Here is a 21869-nt window from a genome sequence, read left to right on the forward strand (position 1 = left end):
GTGATTGTAATTGTGAAAACCTTGTGCCTAAAGCTCCTTATATTCAGGGTATGGACGGACGAGTAAAAAATACAGATAACAAATAAAAACTAGGGGGGACAAAGGGTAAAATAAATTGGGTACATGGGATAGATGGGAACACTAATGGTCAATGAAAGGGAGGGGTAAGGTATAATGTACGTATGAGTTTTTCTTTTTATTTCTTTTTCTGGAGTCATGCAAATGTTCTAAAAAACAATCCTGGTAATGAATACACAACTGTGTGATGCTATTGTGAGCCATCGATTGCCTACCATGTATAGAATGTTTATGTGTGAAGATTTTTCAATTAAAAAGAAAGAAAAAAAAAGAGCTTTATTAGTGCCCAGGAGATAGGTCCACACATTCAGTGCAGTGACCAAAATGGAGTCCTTGGACCTCTGAAGGCAAAACAGAGGACATGCGTGTACTCTGGCTACATCACTGAGCTGAGCAGGCATACATCCCTGATGCAACCAGATGTTCACTGCTTTCTTTCTTTCTTCCCTTAACATGACATCTGGCCAGCACCCTGACCTATAGGTTTTCTCTGCATGCAGGCTGCAACTGATGGAGCCCACAGATAAGGTTCAGTTTATTCTTGCTAACCTACTAACCAAGGGAATTTGGAATCCAAAAATAGGGCCAATGCTGTTGACCATGGAGGGCGAAGGAACATGTCCTGCCATAAAGAAAGAAAACGGGATTCCCTCGTGTGGGATTACTCATATTGCCCCTGCCATGTCTTGAGCACAGCACCTGGAACTGCGGCTCTGCACTTTACTAGCTATAGGACCTAAAGTAAGCCAGTATGTACCCAGCCTCTGCTTTTATAAGCCAGGGGATTAGACTTGTTCCAGCTCTCAAATTCTCACAACCAAGAAATTTCTGAATTGAAAGCCCCTACTCCCATAATCTCTGCCATCTACCTATCAGATACACACAGTGAGTGTATGAAAAATATAAAGCACCATACCACATGATGGAGGAGGCTGCAAGAGTCTGCAAATTTCATCTGTTTACTTGGAATGGGAGTTACAACATCATCATCTTCGTCCAGATCATATAAATTCTGAGAATAAAGAAATATAAGCTGAAGTGCATCTTTGTCCAGGAGAGCTCAGAGTATTCACTGCAACCTATACCCAGGCCTGTGCTCCAAGCAGGCCCTTGATAGACAAGGGGAACAAGCACAGCAGGGATATGAAGGCCACAGAGAGTGAAGGGTCAGACAAGATGGGGGCAGGATGGAGGTGCCTATGAGACCAGCCTCAGGGGCTGAGATTCCAGCCTCGACAGGCCGACTCCTGTGAAGAAAGTCCAACCTCCAAGTGTGTGAGGAGTACCTTTTTACAAGTGGACAATACCTATCAAGTGTCTTCAAAATGCCTGTTTACATCCTTTGGCTTAGAAAATTCATCCCTGGTGTGCCAGTTTGAAGTTATTATACACTCCAGAAAAGGCATGACTTGTAACCCTCATTGAATATTGCTGGGTGGGATCTTTCTGATTGCTTCCATGAAGCTGTGACCCACCCAACTATGCGTGGTAACTTTTGATTAGATGACTTGATTGGTTAGAAAAGCCGTTTTAATCCTAATCCAATCTTGTTTTAAGCAGCCATTTCTTTTATTCTTGATTCAATACTATAGGTTGGAATCTTTTGATTATATATTATCTCCATGGAGATCTGACATACCCAATTGTGTGTGTGACCTTTGATTAGATGGAGATGTGTCTCTACCCACTGAAGGTGGGGTTGCTTACTGGAGCCCTTTAAGAGAGAACCATTTTGGAAAAAGCTTTAGAGCCACCAGAACCGACAGAGCCAATAGAACAGACAGAGCCCTGGGGAAGCTGTTGAAGAAGCCTGGAGAGAAAGCTAGCAGATGTCACCATGTATCTTTTCAGCTCAGAGAGAAACCCTGAACTTCACTGGCCCTTTATTTGGAGTTAAGGTACCTTCCCCCCGATGCCTTAACTTGGACATTTTCATGGCCTTAGAACTGTAAACTTCCAACTTAATAAACTGCCCCCTTTAAAAGCCATTCTGGTTCTGGTATACTGCAAACCAGCAGCTTACTAAAACACCAGGGAACCTAGTCCATACAAATTAGTCCACAACCTAGAAAGAGTTTTATCCACAGACACATTCAGAGCAGAAGGATTCTTAATCATGCAAAATTAAAGGCAAATGGTTTAAATAGACTGCAATATCAATGTAATAAATTCTGCAGTTATTAAAAATGTTATTTACGACAAGGATGTCCATTATCACCACTATTATTCAACATTGTGTTGGAGGTTCTAGCCAGAGCAATTAGACAAGAAAAAGAAATACAAGGCATCAAAATTGGAAAGGAAGAAGTAAAACTATCACTGTTTGCAGACAATATGATACTATACGTTGAAAACCCGGAAAAATCCACAACAAAACTACTAGAGCTAATAAATGAGTATAGCAAAGTAGCAGGTTACAAGATCAACATTCAAAAATATGTAGCATTTCTATACACTAGTAATGAACAAGCTGAGGGGGAAATCAAGAAACGAATCCCATTTACAATTGCAACTAAAAGAATAAAATACCTAGGAATAAATTTAACTAAAGAGACAAAAAACCTATATAAAGAAAACTACAAAAAACTGTTAAAAGAAATCACAGAAGACCTAAATAGATGGAAGAGCATACCGTGTTCATGGATTGGAAGACTAAATATAGTTAAGATGTCAATCCTGCCTAAATTGATTTACAGATTCAATGCAATACCAATCAAAATCCCAACAACTTATTTTTCAGAAATAGAAAAACCAATAAGCAAATTTATCTGGAAGGGCAGGGTGCCCCGAATTGCTAAACACATCTTGAGGGAAAAAAACGAAGCTGGAGGTCTCGCGCTGTCTGACTTTAAGGCATATTATGAAGCCACAGTGGTCAAAACAGCATGGTATTGGCATAAAGATAGATATATCGACCAATGGAATCGAATAGAGTGCTCAGATATAGACCCTCTCATCTATGGACATTTGATCTTTGATAAGGCAGTCAAGCCAACTCACCTGGGACAGAACAGTCTCTTCAATAAATGGTGCCTAGAGAACTGGATATCCATATGCAGAAGAATGAAAGAAGACCCGTATCTCACACTCTATACAAAAGTTAACTCAAAATGGATCAAAGATCTAAACATTAGGTCTAAGACCATTAGAGGAAAATGTAGGGAGATATCTTATGAAACTTACAATTGGAGGTGGTTTTATGGACCTTAAACCTAAAGCAAGAGCACTGAAGAAAGAAATAAATAAATGGGAGTTCCTCAAAATTAAACACTTTTGTGCATCAAAGAACTTCATCAAGAAAGTAGAAAGACAGCCTACACAATGAGAGACAATATTTGGAAATGACATATCAGATAAAGGTCTAATATCCAGAATTTACAAAGAGATTGTCCAACTCAACAACAAAAAGACAGACAATCCAATTACAAAATGGGAAAAAGACTTGAACAGACACCTACCAGAAGAGGAAATATGGATGGCCAAGAGACACATGAAGAGATGCTCAATGTCCCTGGCCATTAGAGAAATGCAAATCAAAACCACAATGAGATATCATCTCACACCCACCAGAATGGCCATTATCAACAAAACAGAAAATGACAAGTGCTGGAGAGGATGCGGAGAAAGAGGCACACTTATCCACTGTTGGTGGGAATGTCAAAGGGTGCAACCACTGTGGAAGGCAGTTTGGCGGTTCCTCAAAAAGCTGAATATAGAATTGCCATACGACCCAGCAATACCATTGCTAGGTATCTACTCAAAGGACTTAAGGGCAAAGACACAGACGGACATTTGCACACCAGTGTTTATAGCAGCATTATTTACAATTGCAAAGAGATGGAAACAGCCAAAATGTCCATCAACAGATGAGTGGCTAAACAAACTGTGGTTTATACATACGATGGAATATTATGCAGCTTTAAGACAGAATAAACTTATGAAGCATGTAATAACATGGATGGACCTAGAGAACATTATGCTGAGTGAGTCTAGCCAAAAACTAAAGGACAAATACTGTATGGTCCCACTGATGTGAACCGACATTTGAGAATAAACTTGGAATATGTCATTGGTAACAGAGTCCAGCAGGAGTTAGAAACAGGGTAAGATAATGGGTAATTGGAGCTGAAGGGATACAGACTGTGCAACAGGACTAGATACAAAAACTCAAAAATGGACAGCACAATAATACCTAATTGTAAAGTAATCATGTTAAAACACTGAATGAAGCTGCATCTGAGCTATAGGTTTTTTTTTTTTGTCTGTCTTTTTTTTCTTTTTCCTTTCCTTTTTTTTTTACTGTTATTATTATTTTTATTTTTTTTCTCTATATCAACATTCTATATCTTTTTCTGTTGTTTTGCTAGTTCTTTTCCTAAATCGATGCAAATGTACTAAGAAATGATGATCATGCATCTATGTGATGATGTTAAGAATTACTGATTGCACATGTAGAATGGAATGATTTCTAAATGTTGCGTTAATTTCTTTTTTTCTTTAATTAATAAAAAAAAAAAGTTATTTACAAATTCTTGCCTCTCATGTAGGAGACTTGGGTTTGATTCCCGGCCCATGCACTTCCCCCTTCACCTCTCCAAAAATTCAACAAATGGTGTTGCAATAATGGCATAGTCACATGGAAAAAGAATGAAACGTGACCCTCACCATATGGCATACCAAAAAAAAAGTTATTTGCAGTAATTATGAAATACCACAGATTATAAAGCGAAAAAAGAATGCCAGAAAATTGGGTTAAAAACACAATTACAAATATATATTAAATAAATAATGACCACCCACCTCCAAAAAAAAAAGCCAGAAAGGAACTATGGCCAAATTTCAACAGTAGTTGGCCTTAGAGAATGGAACATGAGTGACTTTTTCTTTTTCTTAACCTTTCACTGCTTTGCAAATTTTCTATATTAAGAACACACACTACACACTTTTTATAATGAAAAATTAACAAAGAATTTCACTATGCCTTTCCACCCCATATCACTTTTCTCTCCCCGTTATGTTTTTTCTTAAAACCCATAAATTACCAAAAGCCAAATTTAACTCCTCCTCCAACACTTCCAACTGGGAATCTTAGGCCAGGCCTCAGTCAATCTACCCCCACAGGCCCAGTATGCACGCACGCACCCTACCTGCTTGGCCTGGTGATTATTGACAACGTTGATCCTCATTCCAGCAGGATGGGCATGAAGTGGGACCATGGCCTTTTGCTGTGGAACCTAGAAACACAGTGGTCAGAATTCATCCCACCAGGTCCACCTGTGTTCTTTATGAGCACAGTAAACTTGAAATGTGGCGAGCACCTAGTGGGCTTTGGTAAATGCATTATCGAGTGCCTTACCTATCCAAGCAGGAAAGTGAGAGGAAGAACCATCACCCCAGGGACTAAGTGATAATGCATGTGGAGGGCTCAACAAACCTGCTGTCACTGTTATGTGGGCTGATGTGGAGTATTGCTCTCTCTCCCTCTGGGGCAGTGGCTGGGTAGGGTAGCCAGGGCACTGGGTGAGGAGGCCATAAGATCTGACTAGGCTCCCATCCCAGCCCTCTTACCGACTACCTGTGCAACTTTGGGCACAACATTTAACATCTCTAAAACTCAAGTGCTTTTTTTTCATACAAAACTAGGGTGATAATCCTAGGGGTGTAGTGAGGATAAAGAAGGTACTATGTGCAGAGTGCCTGCCGATAGCCCATGTTCACAGATGCTTAGCCCTTTCCCCTCTTCCCTCCACCACCATCTCACTTGGGAAATTCCCTTTATTTCTCTGGACCTCCAGTTTCTTTTCACAGAGACAAAACTGAGACAACAACTTGCCTTCCTCATATAGAAAGCATCTGTAAGCAGCAGAATGCTATACAAACATGTGGGCGACTGTCATTTTTGCCCAAACATTCAGGTTTCCTGCTCACCTCTATGCCCATTCCCTGGCTTTCTGAGAATTTAAGAATAGAGCCACAACCTACCTGGATGGTTTTGGTGAGCTTTAGAGCAGGGGTCACTGTCCCTATGGGTGGGCTCACAAAGGTAGGAGAGCTCCGCTTCAAGCTGATCTTCTCCCGGGCATCCGCCACCTGACGGGGCTTCTGGGGCACTGTGCTCTGCTGCTTGCGGGAGTTCAGCATCTCTCTGGCATCCTGTACTTTCCCTTTGATCCGAAACCGGGCATCTTTCTGCAAAAGCTTCTCCCGGGCATCCTTGACTCCCAGCTTGAGCCGGGCATCAGAGAGGCCAATCTTCTGCCGGGCATCAAATCTCTGTTGGAAGGTGGCTGTGCGGGCTGGTTGGCTAAGAAGACTAGACTGGATCCCAACACGAGATCGCACACCTCCAAATCCTGGTCTGGTATTGAGCCTGAAAATAAAAACTGTAATATTAAGCAGATCTGGATTATCAACAGTTGTCCATGGAAGTAGAGCTGTGGTAGTACCTGAAAAAGAGGAGATCCTGGAGAAACCAGGACCCAAAAAAATCTGAGTTACTCAGTGTCTGGGTAAATAATTAAGCCTATATAAAGTAAAGGCTTTATAACTTTGTAAACTGAATTTGGAAGGAGGGCTTGGTGAATTCCATCACTAGTTAAGTCTGTTTTGCTCCAAGAAGGGTTTTGAGACATCATTTTGCAATAATCTCCAAACCATGTCAGTCATATAAAATACGCAGATCTCGAGACTTCCTGGAAGATGGCGGCTTAGTAAGACGCGCGGATCTTAGTTTCTTCTCCAGGACACCTACTAGGGGAGTAGAAACGATACAGAAAGCGCCCAAAGCCACAACAGAGATAAAAAAGACAGCGTACCCCATCCTGGAATGGCTGGCTGGCTGAGAGAAGCAGCTCGGGTGAGATCGCCGAGGCGCGCGGGCCTTACCGGGCGGGGTGGCAAGCGGCCGGAGTTACTCCCTTCCCCCTTCCCGGGCCGGCTGGGAGAATTGGAGAGGTGGTCCCCTGAAACCAAGGCGACTGGCGCCCACACCACGCGCAGCCCCCGGACCAACTGAGAGAATTGGATCGGAAACCCCCAGGCCGCGGAGAACGGTGACCCCGTGACTCCCGGGGAACGTGCACTCTCTCGGGCGGGCCGCTGCCGCTGGCGCCCTCCCGCCACGCTTGTTGCCCAGGGCTGACTAGGAAATTCGGACGGGCTCTTTCCCTGGCTGCGGCGACCAGCAACCCTCCCTGCGTTCAGACCCCGGGCCGGCTCAAGCCGCTTCGGCTAGCGAACCCCCAGGACGGCGAGAGTTTTCCAAAGTTTAAGGTCCCACAGCACCTTTTACTGGTGGGACCCGCAGACAAACGTGTGCCACGAGCGCCACCTACTGGGCAGGATAAGAAAAACAGAACCCAGAGATTTCACAGAAAAATATTACAACCTTGCTGGGTCCAACACCAAGAGAAATCGGAATAAATGCCCAGACGCCAGCAGCAGAAGATAACTGTCCACGCTCAAAAGATTGAGAATATGGCTCAGTCAAAGGAACAAACCAATAGCTCAAATGAGACACAAGAGCTGAGACAACTAATGCTGAATATACGAACAGAAATGGAAAACCTCTTCAAAAATGAAATCGATAAATTGAGGGAGGACATGAAGAGGACATGGGCTGAACATAAAGAAGAAATAGAAAAACTGAAAAAACAAATCGCAGAACTTATGGAAGTGAAGGATAAAGTAGCAAACATAGGAAAAAATAATGGATAGCTACAATGATAGATTTAAAGAGACAGAAGATAGAATTAGTGATTTGGAGGATGGAACATCTGAATTCCAAAAAGAAACAGAAACTATAGGGAAAAGAATGGAAAAATTTGAACAGGGTATCAGGGAACTCAAGGACAATATGAACCGCACAAATATACGTGTTGTGGGTGTCCCAGAAGGAGAAGAGAAGGGAAAAGGAGGAGAAAAACTAATGGAAGAAATTATCACTGAAAATTTCCCAACTCTTATGAAAGACCTAAAATTACAGATCCAAGAAGTGCAGCGCACCCCAAAGAGATTAGACCCAAATAGGCGTTCTCCAAGACACTTACTAGTTAGAATGTCAGAGGTCAAAGAGAAAGAGAAGATCTTGAAAGCAGCAAGAGAAAAACAATCCATTACATACAAGGGAAACCCAATAAGACTTTGTGTAGATTTCTCAGCAGAAACCATGGAAGCTAGAAGACAGTGGGATGATATATTTAAAATACTAAAAGAGAAAAACTGCCAACCAAGACTCCTATATCCAGCAAAATTATCCTTCAAAAATGAGGGAGAAATTAAAACATTCTCAGACAAAAAGTCACTGAAAGAATTTGTGACCAAGAGACCAGCTCTGCAAGAAATACTAAAGGGAGCACTAGAGTCAGATACAAAAAGACAGAAGAGAGAAATATGGAAAAGAGTGTAGAAAGAAGGAAAATCAGATATGATATATATAATACAAAAGGCAAAATGTTAGAGGAAAATATTATCCAAACAGTAATAACACTAAATGTCAATGGACTGAATTCCCCAATCAAAAGACATAGATTGGCAGAATGGATTAAAAAACAGGATCCTTCTATATGCTGTCTACAGGAAACACATCTTAGACCCAAAGATAAACATAGGTTGAAAGTGAAAGGTTGGGAAAAGATATTTCATGCAAATAACAACCAGAAAAGAGCAGGAGTGGCTATACTAATATCCAACAAATTAGACTTCAAATGTAAAACAGTTAAGAGACAAAGAAGGACACTATATACTAATAAAAGGAACAATTAAACAAGAAGACATAACAATCATAAATATTTACGCACCGAATCAGAATGCCCCAAAATACGTGAGGAATATACTGCAAACACTGAAAAGGGAAATAGACTCATATACCATAATAGTTGGAGACTTCAACTCACCACTCTCATCAAGGGACAGAACATCTAGACAGAGGATCAACAAAGAAATAGAGAATCTGAATATTACCATAAATGAACTAGACTTAATAGACATTTATAGGACATTACATCCCACAACAGCAGGATACACCTTTTTCTCAAGTGCTCATGGATCATTCTCAAAGATAGACCATATGCTGGGTCACAAAGCAAGTCTTAACAAATTTAAAAAGATTGAAATCTTACACAACACTTTCTCGGACCATAAAGGAATGATGTTGGAAATCAATAATAGGCAGAGTGCCAGAAAATTCACAAATACGTGGAGGCTCAACAACACACTCCTAAACAACGACTGGGTCAAAGAAGAAATTGCAAGAGAAATTAGCAAATACCTCGAGGCGAATGAAAATGAAAACACAACATATCAAAACTTATGGGACGCAGCAAAGGCAGTGCTAAGAGGGAAATTTATTGCTCTAAATGCCTATATCAGAAAAGAAGAAAAGGCAAAAATTCAGGAATTAACTATCCATTTGGAAGAACTGGAGAAAGAACAGCAAGCTAACCCCAAAGCAAGCAAAAGGAAAGAAATAACAAAGATTAGAGCACAAATAAATGAAATTGAAAACATGAAAACAATAGAGAAAATCAATAAGGCCAGAAGTTGGTTCTATGAGAAAATCAATAAGATTGATGGGCCCTTAGCAAGATTGACAAAAAGAAGAAGAGAGAGGATGCAAATAAATAAGATCAGAAATGGAAGAGGAGACATAACTACTGACCTCACAGAAATAAAGGAGGTAATAACAGGATACTATGAACAACTTTACGCTAATAAATACAACAATTTAGAGGAAATGGACGGGTTCCTGGAAAGACATGAACAACCAACTTTGACTCAAGAAGACATAGATGACCTCAACAAACCAATCACAAGTAAAGAAATTGAATTAGTCATTCAAAAGCTTCCTAAAAAGAAAAGTCCAGGACCAGATGGCTTCACATGTGAATTCTACCAAACGTTCCAGAAAGAATTAGTACCAATTCTCTTCAAACTCTTCAAAAAAATCGAAGTGGAGGGAAAACTACCTAATTCATTCTATGAAGCCAACATCACCCTCATACCAAAACCAGGCAAAGATATTACAAAAAAAGAAAACTACAGACCAATCTCTCTAATGAATACAGATGCAAAAATCCTCAATAAAATTCTAGCAAATCGTATCCAACAACACATTAAAAGAATTATACATCATGACCAAGTAGGATTCATCCCAGGTATGCAAGGATGGTTCAACATAAGAAAATCAATTAATGTAATACACCATATCAACAAATCAAAGCAGAAAAATCACATGATCATCTCAATTGATGCAGAGAAGGCATTCGACAAGATTCAACATCCTTTCCTGCTGAAAACACTTCAAAAGATAGGAATACAAGGGAACTTCCTTAAAATGATAGAGGGAATATATGAAAAACCCACAGCTAATATCATCCTCAATGGGGAAAAATTGAAAACTTTCCCCCTAAGATCAGGAACAAGACAAGGATGTCCACTATTACCACTATTATTCAACATTGTGTTGGAGGTTCTAGCCAGAGCAATTGGACAAGAAAAAGAAATACAAGGCATCAAAATTGGAAAGGAAGAAGTAAAACTATCACTGTTTGCAGACGATATGATACTATACGTCGAAAACCCGGAAAAATCCACAACAAAACTACTAGAGCTAATAAATGAGTACAGCAAAGTAGCAGGTTACAAGATCAACATTCAAAAATCTGTAGCATTTCTATACACTAGTAATGAACAAGCTGAGGGGGAAATCAAGAAACGAATCCCATTTACAATTGCAACTAAAAGAATAAAATACCTAGGAATAAATTTAACTAAAGAGACAAAAAACCTATATAAAGAAAACTACAAAAAACTGCTAAAAGAAATCACAGAAGACCTAAATAGATGGAAGGGCATACCGTGTTCATGGATTGGAAGACTAAATATAGTTAAGATGTCAATCCTACCTAAATTGATTTACAGATTCAATGCAATACCAATCAAAATCCCAACAACTTATTTTTCAGAAATAGAAAAACCAATAAGCAAATTTATCTGGAAGGGCAGGGTGCCCCGAATTGCTAAAAACATCTTGAGGAAAAAAAACGAAGCTGGAGGTCTCGCGCTGTCTGACTTTAAGGCATATTATGAAGCCACAGTGGTCAAAACAGCATGGTATTGGCATAAAGATAGATATATCGACCAATGGAATCGAATAGAGTGCTCAGATATAGACCCTCTCATCTATGGACATTTGATCTTTGATAAGGCAGTCAAGCCAACTCACCTGGGACAGAGCAGTCTCTTCAATAAATGGTGCCTAGAGAACTGGATATCCATATGCAAAAGAATGAAAGAAGACCCATCTCTCACACCCTATACAAAAGTTAACTCAAAATGGATCAAAGATCTAAACATTAGGTCTAAGACCATAAAACAGTTAGAGGAAAATGTTGGGAGATATCTTATGGATCTTACAACTGGAGGCGGTTTTATGGACCTTAAACCTAAAGCAAGAGCACTGAAGAAGGAAATAAATAAATGGGAACTCCTCAAAATTAAACACTTTTGTGCATCAAAGAACTTCATCAAGAAAGTAGAAAGACAGCCTTCACAATGGGAGACAATATTAGGAAATGATATATCAGATAAAGGTCTAGTATCCAGAATTTATAAAGAGATTGTTCATCTCAACAACAAAAAGACAGCCAACCCAATTACAAAATGGGAAAAAGACTTGAACAGACACCTCTCAGAAGAGGAAATACGGATGGCCAAGAGGCACATGAAGAGATGCTCAATGTCCCTGGCCATTAGAGAAATGCAAATCAAAACCACAATGAGATATCATCTCACACCCACCAGAATGGCCATTATCAACAAAACAGAAAATGACAAGTGCTGGAGAGGATGCGGAGAAAGAGGCACACTTATCCACTGTTGGTGGGAATGTCAAAGGGTGCAACCACTGTGGAAGGCAGTTTGGCGGTTCCTCAAAAAGCTGAATATAGAATTGCCATACGACCCAGCAATACCATTGCTAGGTATCTACTCAAAGGACTTAAGGGCAAAGACACAAACGGACATTTGCACACCAATGTTTATAGCAGCATTATTTACAATTGCAAAGAGATGGAAACAGCCAAAATCTCCATCAACAGAAGAGTGGCTAAACAAACTGTGGTATATACATACGATGGAATATTATGCAGCTTTAAGACAAGATAAACTTATGAACCATGTAATAACATGGATGGACCTAGAGAATATTATGCTGAGTGAATCCAGCCAAAAACTAAAGGACAAATACTGTATGGTCCCACTGATGTGAACGGACATTCGAGAATAAACTTGAAATATGTCATTGGTAACAGAGTTCAGCAGGAGTTAGAAACAGGGTAAGACAATGGGTAATTGAAGCTGAAGGGATACAGACTGTGCAACAGGACTAGATACAAAAACTCAAAAATGGACAGCACAATAATACCTAATTGTAAAGTAATCATGTTAAAACACTGAATGAAGCTGCATCTGAGCTATAGGTTTTTGTTTTGTTTTGTTTTGTTTTGTTTTGATTTTACTATTATTACTTTTATTTTTTTCTCTATATTAACATTCTATATCTTTTTCGGTTATGTTGCTAGTTCTTCTAAACCAATGCAAATGTACTAAGAAATGATGATCATGCATCTATGTGATGATGTTAAGAATTAATGATTGCATGTGTAGAATGGTATGATCTCTAAATGTTGGGTTAATTTCTTTTTTTCCGTTAATTTAAAAAAAAAAGAGAGAGAAGGGATAATTGGAGATGAAGGGATACAGACTGTACAACGGGACTGGATATAAAAACTCAGAAATGGACAGCACAATACTACCCAATTGTAATGCAATTATGTTAAAACACTGAATGAAGCTGCATGTGAGGTATAGGTTTTTTGTTTTTGTTTTTTTTGTCTTTTTTTCTTTCTATTATTGTTTTAATTCTTATTCTGTTGTCTTTTTATTTCTTTTTCTAAATCGATGCAAATGTACTAAGAAATGATGAATATGCAACTATGTGATGTTATTAAGAATTACTGATTGTACATGTAGATTGGAATGATTTCTAATTGTTTTGTTAATTCTTTTTTTAATTAATAAAAAAAAAAAAAATACGCAGATCTCCCAAATATCATAACCCTACAAATCTAAATAGCAATGTCAGTTTCCAAAGCTCTTCAACATATATTCTCACAATGAGCTCTTCAGTATCCTGTGGGGCAGACATTCTTAACATGCATTTTGCAGGTAAATGCCTCGGAATGGAGCTGGAACCAAGAAGGCCAACATGTGGGTCTGACTAAGAGTTAGAAGACTAATAACTGAAGTATAAAGACTTGTAGGAAAGAAAACTAAAGTCACCCTTCAACAACAATGCTCAAATTCAGAAACCATTAAAATTGAGATGAATTAAATGAAACTTCATTGAATGGGCCCCTCTTCTCTCTTTTCAGGATTCCTCTGTTGTTTTGAGAGTAAACAGACGACTCTTTCAAGTACAGTCCTTGAGGCCCTTCCTCGGGTCTGATGGCTTCTCCTACCTCACCCCCATGCTCCCCCTCCCAGGCTTCTCCACTCCAGCCACCATAAACCTCCAACATCCACTGCAGGAGGAGCACCCTGCCTGGGGAAGTTCTGCTACTGTGACTATGTTTCCTCTTGGGGAGGCCTCCAAGGAGGGGAGGACAGGGAGAAGCAGCAGCAGTCTTGGAAAGGCAGCTCAGACAGAGGATGGCCTCTACCAAGACAATGCCTATCTGGCTCTGCTAGGATCCTGGCCTCAATACACCCCTCCCAGCTCAGAGGGGGGCACCCACACAGCCGGGGCAAAGCTCCCACCCTGGCCCTGACTCTCTGAGTAGGACCCACAAGGATCTCGCTAGCTCAGAGGAGGATGAGAGCGTGATCTCCTGCAGGAGCACCAGGAAAGGCCTTCTGGCAGAGAGAGCAGCTGGTATGCACCTAAGAGAATAGTACAAATGGAACCAGTCTGTGTAAACTACAAAAACAAACTGGAAGACTTCACTGAGTCCAATGTTCATCACACAGTGGGAGTCACACACCTCAATATAAACCTGATTTACAGAAGGAAACATTCCCAAAAATTTCCTATCTTCTGTCTTTTCCAAATTCCATCTCCTCCCATCACCACGGTACCCTTCATTACTAAACAGGTTCTCAGATTTATAACTGAGAGGGTGGAACAACCTCATACGATACTCTATGATTCTACAATATCACAGAATTGGGCCAAAAAAACCCCACAGCACTGATTATGCTTTCAAGAGGTTAAGTTAAATAATTTCACCACTGAGCATAAAACATTATAGTCAAGCAGGGAGAAAAGACGATAACCAACAAAAAAACTATTTAGAGTACTAAAGGGATAATGAGATTCTTGAAAATAAGCGCCATATCCTTGAACAGAGAATATAGAAAAGTTTCAGAAAAGTTTCCTGATTATCTCCAATTCTGTATGACCATTAACCTTCACATAAAGAAGAGTATATCACAGGCCTCTGCACTCTTGATTTATTCATATTCCTGCTCTGATAATCAGTAATGGCTACTTCAAGTGTGGAGATGAAAATTCGGAAGAAATTTCCAGAGTCCCCAGAAGAGTGCAATGCTTGACAAGCAATGTCTGTCACCACCACAAAAGAGGCAATTAATTAGCCATTAGGGATTCTGAAAGACTTATATAAAGTGCTAAGTTCAATAAACTTGGACATCCATCTTATTTAAACCTCACAATAACCCTGTGAGTTAGGTTACAGTCCACATTTTATAAATGAGGAAACTAAGGTTCAAAGAGATTACCAAAAGATCAGAAAGCTACAAACATGAAGGTTAGAGTTAAAGCACCAGTAAAATCTTTGGACTCCAGTCACACCCAAGGACACAGAAGGACTATCCAGAGACCAGAGGGTAAGTGCACATGCCAAGGATGGCCAAAGTGCACTTGCGTGGGGACTGAGCTACCTTGTACTGGGCGTTGTTATCCACGTGAATAGGATAAGTGGCCTGGGGGAAGATAGTGATGGCAATGGTGGGCACAGGAGCATCGAGGGTAAGCAGCTCGCCTCAGTTCTATGCACCCAGTTCCCCTGGTAACACCAGTTCTTTCCACTCCTTTCGTGAAGGCTTTAGGGGGACTTCAGTGTGAAGGCTTGGGCTAATCACTGCATCTCTTCTTGCATGAAAAGATAGCTATTCATCCCAGCAGGCAGAGTACTGCTTATAAGGCAGGCATTAGTCATCGGGAATCTTTCAAATAAACACTCCTGCTGGGGGTAGGGCTCTAAACCACAGAGTCGACTATGCTGCCCTCCAGCCCCAGGCACTGTGCAAAGTTCCCAGACAAAGTACAGCCCTTCAGAGCAGCCTCCCTTCTGACCCCATCTTCTGCCTCCAGCCTCACCTCCCACAGCAGGGACTATGCAATGTTCCATACATACATTCTTTACTTCTGGCCTCTGTAAATGTTCGGAGGGGGAGGAGGTTTGGAGTTAGTCTCTTAGCTGCCCCACCTCCATCACACCCTAAACAGTGCAATTCTGCAACTGCTTCCAGGATTTCCTAAGGCACTCCTTGGGGGCCTGGGGAGAGGGCTGCATGTCCTCTGACTCAGTGCTACAGATGGGTGAGGGGCAAACACCTTCAGGACCCTGAGCTCTCCCCACCCAGGCCCCTACCTGGAGCCTGGCGCACATATGAAGGTCTGTCAGGGGCAGGGAAAACCTCCCCCTCTTGGCTCTGTCTGTGGAGGCCAGGGCAGCAGACAGCTCTTGATGATGCCCAGTCCAATGGTTTTGGGCCCAGGGAGAGGGGCCCTGGATTATTCTAAAATAGACTTTAATCCTTGGGGGTTCATGGAATCTATCAGGATTGAGTTAGAATATGTTGGGGGCAGGGATTTTTATAGGGAGAAAACACAGTTTAGTTCAAACTATTACTGAGGGTCTACTCTGAATTAGGCACTTTAGGTGCTAGAACACAAAGAAAACCAAGACACTATTCCCTTATTATCCACTGAGAGTCTTGGGCAGATGTTTCATTTTAAAACCTAACTCTTCCCCTGCAAGTTATGTAACTCAACTCATTTCCCTTCATTTCCTTTATCTTATTTCAACAAGGAAATAACCACTGACTTACCAGGACTCAACCAGAATTATAAATATATACCACCACCCCCTCCAAGATGCAGGGACTCCCCAGATGGGGCACCTGACCCAAAGCTGCTGAACACCAGTCTACCAAAGGTCTGTGGCAGGCAACCCCACCTTCCCACTAAGCTGCCACCTTCATCTAACCAAGTGGAGGCAGTGGACAGCCTGCTCTTCCCTGAGAGTTTAAGTAATCAAATCAACACTTAATGGGGGGGGGGAGGGAAATGCCCTGACTAATTCTCTCCCAAAAGAAGAATCCACGATGGGGGAAAGGTCGCAGGCCCACTTTGCAGTTGGTGTTCACTGATGTCCAAGGGAGACCCAGCCAGGGGTCATGAGCAACAGAAGTCACAGGAGAGACGTGCTATGCATGGGGAAGGTTCCACCATAGCCCGAATGAAGTATCACTCAAAATCATCCCTCCCTCTTGCTAATCTCATTACTCAAAAAAAATACAGATGATTGAGGGCCCAGATAATAATAATAATGATAATGACAATGATAAGCCTTCTTTCCACTCACAGGTGTGATGAACACAGAACAGAATGGTTGCCCTGGAGCACAGGGACATTCCAAGACCTCAGGATCACAAGACACAAGAAAGAAGCCATTCACACTTCTACAGGCTCTGCCTGTAAGAAGAGGTAAGAAGCTTTCTGAGATATTCAAAGTTTTTTCCTAAGTTATTAAGCAAAAAGTTCTTTCTGTGACATCTATGCAATATTAAAGCCAAAATTCAAGGTATGGAAAATTCTTCCAGGAAGCATGTAAAACAGGGTGTATTTACTGTAGAAAATGAAATCTGTTCACTTCAATTAAATTGATCTTTATTAATGGAACTGTTGGGGACAATTTTCCATGGGTCTCTTGCAAGCCAGGCCAACTGCTCTTTGTTCTGTACTATTTACAGGCATATTTATAAAGCAAACAGCTTGGCAGACTGAACTTCTCCCCCTGAAGCAAAAGGCAGATCTGCTTACAGGCATGCTTGCTGCCCAATACAAATATTTGGGTTTTCTAAGCTCAGGATTCCTCTAACAACCCACTGAGCATGCACGTGTCATCTGGTCTTTTTGGTATTCCCTGTGAGAACCGAATTTGGCATCTGGTGCAAAAATGCCAGTACTTTGGTAAGTGCTATTATAATCAGTAATAAACTGTTCTTTGTCTCTGTCCCAGGATTCCCATGTCTTCTACCAGCATCCATGAAACCCTGACAAGCAAGCTTGCAAGTAAAATTTCAGACCTTTCACAGTTTTTGGCAAGAATTCCCAGATTTAGTTTTTCTCTTTGTTGTTGTACACAACAAAAATGAAACAAAAATGAAGCTTCTGGCAAATTTAAACCCAAACACAGGATACAGTCCAGTTTTCTTCCACAGTGGTCTCTCTGCCTGTACTCTTTACCTCCCAATTCAATATTAACATAGTAGCAATGCTACTATGTTAATCAGTCTCAAGCAGAAAACTGGATCATGTTACTGCCTTACTTAAACAGCTTCAATAACCATGATGACAAAAGCTAACTCTATTGAGCACTTAGTATGTGCCAGGTATTTTTCTAACAGCTTTAGATATAATAATTTATTCAACCCTGACAATAATCTAGTAAAGTAGATACTACCCACATTTTATAGAGGCATAGAATGTTAAAATAACTTCCATAAGATTATATGCAAAGTGAGGGAGAACTGAACCTTGGCAGTCTCATTCTAGAGCCCCAAAACTTCTCTTTATTACACCCTCTGCCTCCTATTTGTTGCATGAATAACTGGGAAGCATGTGCTTTTATTCCTTTAGGGAGAGGTTCATGACATCCAATAATTGCCATCACTTGCTGAATACCTACCATATGGTTGGACATTACACAACACAAAATTTAAATTATACATTCTCACATTTAATCTTCTCAATGACTTACTAGGAACCATCGTTACAAATGAGAAAACTGCCCCACTCAGAAATCACCTGGCCAGAGGTAAACAGTGGTGTCTGCCCTGGACTACATCTGCCCGCACAATCCGTTCTTTCCGTGGACCCAAACAACCCCACTTATCTGCAACCCCATCCTCCAAGACAAAATTGCACACACTAACAGTAAACAACTACAGATGGAACAGAAAGGTGACCGGGGAGAACTGAGGGGAGTAACAGCAGAGTGAGCATGGCACAGGAAGCAGGCTCATTCAGCAACTGCTAAACCAGCCCCCAAAACCTGGACAGATTTAGAAGTGGCCAGAGGACCACATCAGTTACCAGAGAGCAGAGGTAGGAGTGAATTACTCACAGACTACGGGTGAGGAAACTCCTGTTATGAACCAGAGGCCAGGTGAAGGGGTGGCTGGTGAATTATGTGATGGGTGGCAGTTGCAGTGGATATGTGCAAGGGGGGGTGATGAAAGGGGTGACAGTTCAGATATCAAGAATGAGAGAATCTAGAATCTATTTTCTAGCCACAGGCCTGGTGGAGACATTAACACCTGCCGAGTGAACGAATGTCCAAGGAAACAAAATCCAATACCTCTAGAGCCTGGATGGTTACAGAGACATCTGAACTTAATCAACGTGGGTTAGAAAACTGCTGGCAGAGTTCTCACTTTTCAGACAGGTGAACTTGGCTCAAAAAGGCTGGAAATGAATAATAATTTTTAAGGGTCTAGAAATCCAGGGGCACATAACTGTAAATCATCTCCGTGGCTCCCGAGAGGTCCAGAATGGCTGGCCCTGCGAGTTCATAGCTAAACCGATCAAGAAAAAAGTCAGCCTACGTGTCGTCCCACCTGTTTCTCTGTCCATGCCTGAGCCCAACTCAGCTCTTACAGCTCCCCCAGCCCAGCTTCCCAGAGCTCCACGGCTCGTTTCTCACGGGGACAATAGGGATATGCTAGTGAACAGCGAGCCGGTAGGACGGTGAAAAGAGCAAGTAAGACAGCGTATACCTACGCGCTTAGAAAACTTAAAACGCCATACAAAGGAAGGTGAGTCTTAACAGAGACAGCCGGGGAGGTGAAACGGGCGCAGGATTTGGAATTTAAAGTTCTGGGCTTGAGTCTCGGCTTCGGCAATAACAAACTGGCAGAGTTTGAGCCAGTCGCCTCCCGCTGAACTCGAGTCGCCTTAAGTATAAACTGGGGAAAGCCTACGGCCCACCCAGAACAGCTGAGATATTAATGGAGGAGCGGTGTTCAAATGCCAGTCTTCTCAGGAGAGGGAACTGTGCGGGGAGACCCTGCGGACCCCGGAACGCGGGCCCGGGGCGCCAGAGGCTAGCCTTGCCCCTCTCGGCGGCCCCGGGACGCTCCCCAGAACCCGACAACCCGCCCCCCTCCCCGGCCGCGACACCTCAAGCCTCCATGGGCTCCTCGGGAACGACAGCACCTCCAGCCAGTGGGCGGGCGGGCCAGCGGCGCTGGCGCGGACGAGCCAATGAGGAGCGCAGCCATGGTCAGGGGCGGGCGCAGACGGCCCTCCGGCATCGCGCCCGAGACGCTCCCTCCTCTGCCCCGAGCTCCGCTACACCACGGACCTTGAAACCCGAAAGGAGAAAAGGCCGCTTACCGCCCCTTCACCGCCGCCCCGCGCTTCCGGATTAGCTCGTCCAGGGATATGTCCGCCATCTTACAGCGCCGAGCGAGCCGAAAAGCAGCTCGCTCCCTCCGCCCTCGAGCCCGCCCCTTCGGCAACTACGGAGCAACTAGCTACTTCCGGCGTTCAGCCGACGAACTCTCGCGACAACTCAACAGGCAAGGACCGGAAGGGGAGGGGATACTCCCCGAGAGCCTTAGGGATGCTCCCCGTGAGCCTTCGCGATGTGGTCTGCTTATCTGCATACGGCTGATCAGAGCAATGTCCTTCCTTAATTCTCCACGAACAAACAAGTCAAATAAAAAATGACATGAAACAAAATAACTGTTGAGTAGGGAAGACTTCAAAAGGGTGAGGCTGTTCACTCAGAGAGCCGCTTTGATACTCATCGTAGGGCTAATGAGAATGGAACTTGATACCTAGGAAGGTGGTTGCCGTTTTCTTTTATGCCTTAAACTTATGAGTAAGGAAAATAACGATTCGGGGTGACGCCCGAATCCTCACTGCTAATGTGAGACGAATTTTTGAGCGGGTAAAGGTTGCCCCTAAGGTGACCCGCCTACTTTGCGGGATGCCTGGGTGTTGCGATCTGCCCGGCCCCTATTTCTATGAATGATAGATCGACTTACAGTTTATAGAGTGCGCTCTAAAAGCTGTGTTTTTGCATCTGGATTTTTTTTTTTTATTTGATCGTTTAGCGCGTGCGTGGTCTTGGTTTTTGTGTTCATAGTGAGTGAAAGAAACGGAGATTTTGTTTGATGAACGCGTTTGTAGCGCCCAGGTGGTGGTGAAGTGTGCTTTTTTTTTTTTATGGCGTTGTAGTTTAGTGCGCACATCATATGCGCCACAGTTTTCCGCAGCGTGACCTTCACACGGAAGTCCCTTCATTTCTTGTGGCTGTTTCCTGGTCTATAAATTGAGGCAAATAATTTTATAGTTGCGGGGGTTCAGTAGGTTCGTTTATTAAACATTTCTTACCTGCAATGTTTGTTTTAACTAACGCATACCCGTCCACCACTCCAGCACAGAGCCTGACATGAGGAAGGCACCCTATGCAGGGAAGAATGGGGGGCGAGTGAGGGGTGGGGCGAGTGAGGGGTGGGGCGAGTGAGGGGTGGGGCGAGTGAGGGGTGGGGCGAGTGAGGGGTGGGGCGAGTGAGGGGTGGGGCGAGTGAGGGGTGGGGCGGGGTGGGCAGAGATGGAGAAACCAGGGCGATGGCAGGAGTTAGTCCTTGTGATGGAAAAGTTTTGGTAATGGATGATGGTATACTCATAGGTTTTTTTCTGACAGTTTTCTCGTTTTAGCTCTTGCACTATGATCCATCTTGAATTAGTTCTTGTCTATGGTGTGAGTCCACATGCATTCTTTGCATGCAAATATCCAGTTGTCCCAGCAAGATCTGTTGAAAAGCTTACCGTTTCCTCTTGAATTGTCTTGGGACCCTTGTCAAAAATCAATTGAAAAAAAGCAACTGTGAATTGTATACTTGAAAGAGGTTAAAGCGGGAAATTTCATGTGTATGTTACTAAATTAAAAAAAATTTTTTTTAAGGGTTCCAAGTGTGAGAGATTGGAGGATTGCTGACCTGCTTACCTCACTCACCCCTTTCTTTGCAGAGGAGTAAACTGAGGCCAGGAGAGAGAGTGAGGACTGGGCCCAATCCGTCCCTGTCTTCCCAGCTCCAGGAGATGCTGTGTGTGGGCCTCTATCTTCTCACCCAGATGGGGACAAAAATAAGGGCAATATTTAATGTGTGTGCATCAAGGGCTCGGCACCATCCCTGGCACACATGGGTCCCACTCTGAATTCTTGTCCTGCTGAGGATTCCCAGTGCACAGGCCAGGAACAGGTGAGGAGGGGGTCCCCGGCATTGCTTCCCAATCCTCTCCTTTTCCTGGCTCTGCTCCAGCCACACAGTCCTCCATCATGTTCCTTAGGCTAAGCAGCGAGTCCCTGCCCCCAGGCCTTTGCACTTGCAGGCCACTCCCTCTTTCGTGCCCATCTCCCTCTGCAAGGTCATAGGCACTGTCCATTTGACCACCTGCCTTCTTCAGTCTC

General features: G+C 42.6%; 1 protein-coding gene and 1 non-coding gene across 3 annotated transcripts in view; one reads left to right on the top strand and one right to left on the bottom strand.

Annotated features, from left to right (window-relative positions):
* Positions 1 to 19929, bottom strand: part of POLDIP3 (DNA polymerase delta interacting protein 3) — a 38116-nt gene extending 18187 nt beyond the window's left edge. The window contains exons 1-4 of one of the 2 annotated variants that reach the window (XM_077169067.1): positions 19784 to 19929; positions 6061 to 6448; positions 5226 to 5312; positions 995 to 1090 (exon numbers count right to left, since the gene is read on the bottom strand). In XM_077169067.1, the coding sequence (XP_077025182.1) occupies positions 995 to 1090; positions 5226 to 5312; positions 6061 to 6448; positions 19784 to 19842 (630 nt within the window). In that variant the 5' untranslated portion in view covers positions 19843 to 19929. Of the gene's footprint in view, positions 1 to 994; positions 1091 to 5225; positions 5313 to 6060; positions 6449 to 19567; positions 19717 to 19783 lie in introns of those variants that run through there. The other variant, XM_077169066.1, reaches the window with a different exon arrangement.
* Positions 19930 to 20256: 327 nt separating this feature from the next.
* Positions 20257 to 20406, top strand: LOC143643089 (U12 minor spliceosomal RNA). The gene has a single exon (XR_013156127.1). It is a non-coding gene; the product is annotated as a U12 minor spliceosomal RNA (small nuclear RNA).
* Positions 20407 to 21869: the final 1463 nt, after the last annotated feature.

This window comes from Tamandua tetradactyla, chromosome 7, assembly GCF_023851605.1.
Source record: "Tamandua tetradactyla isolate mTamTet1 chromosome 7, mTamTet1.pri, whole genome shotgun sequence".
Lineage (NCBI taxonomy): Eukaryota > Metazoa > Chordata > Mammalia > Pilosa > Myrmecophagidae > Tamandua > Tamandua tetradactyla.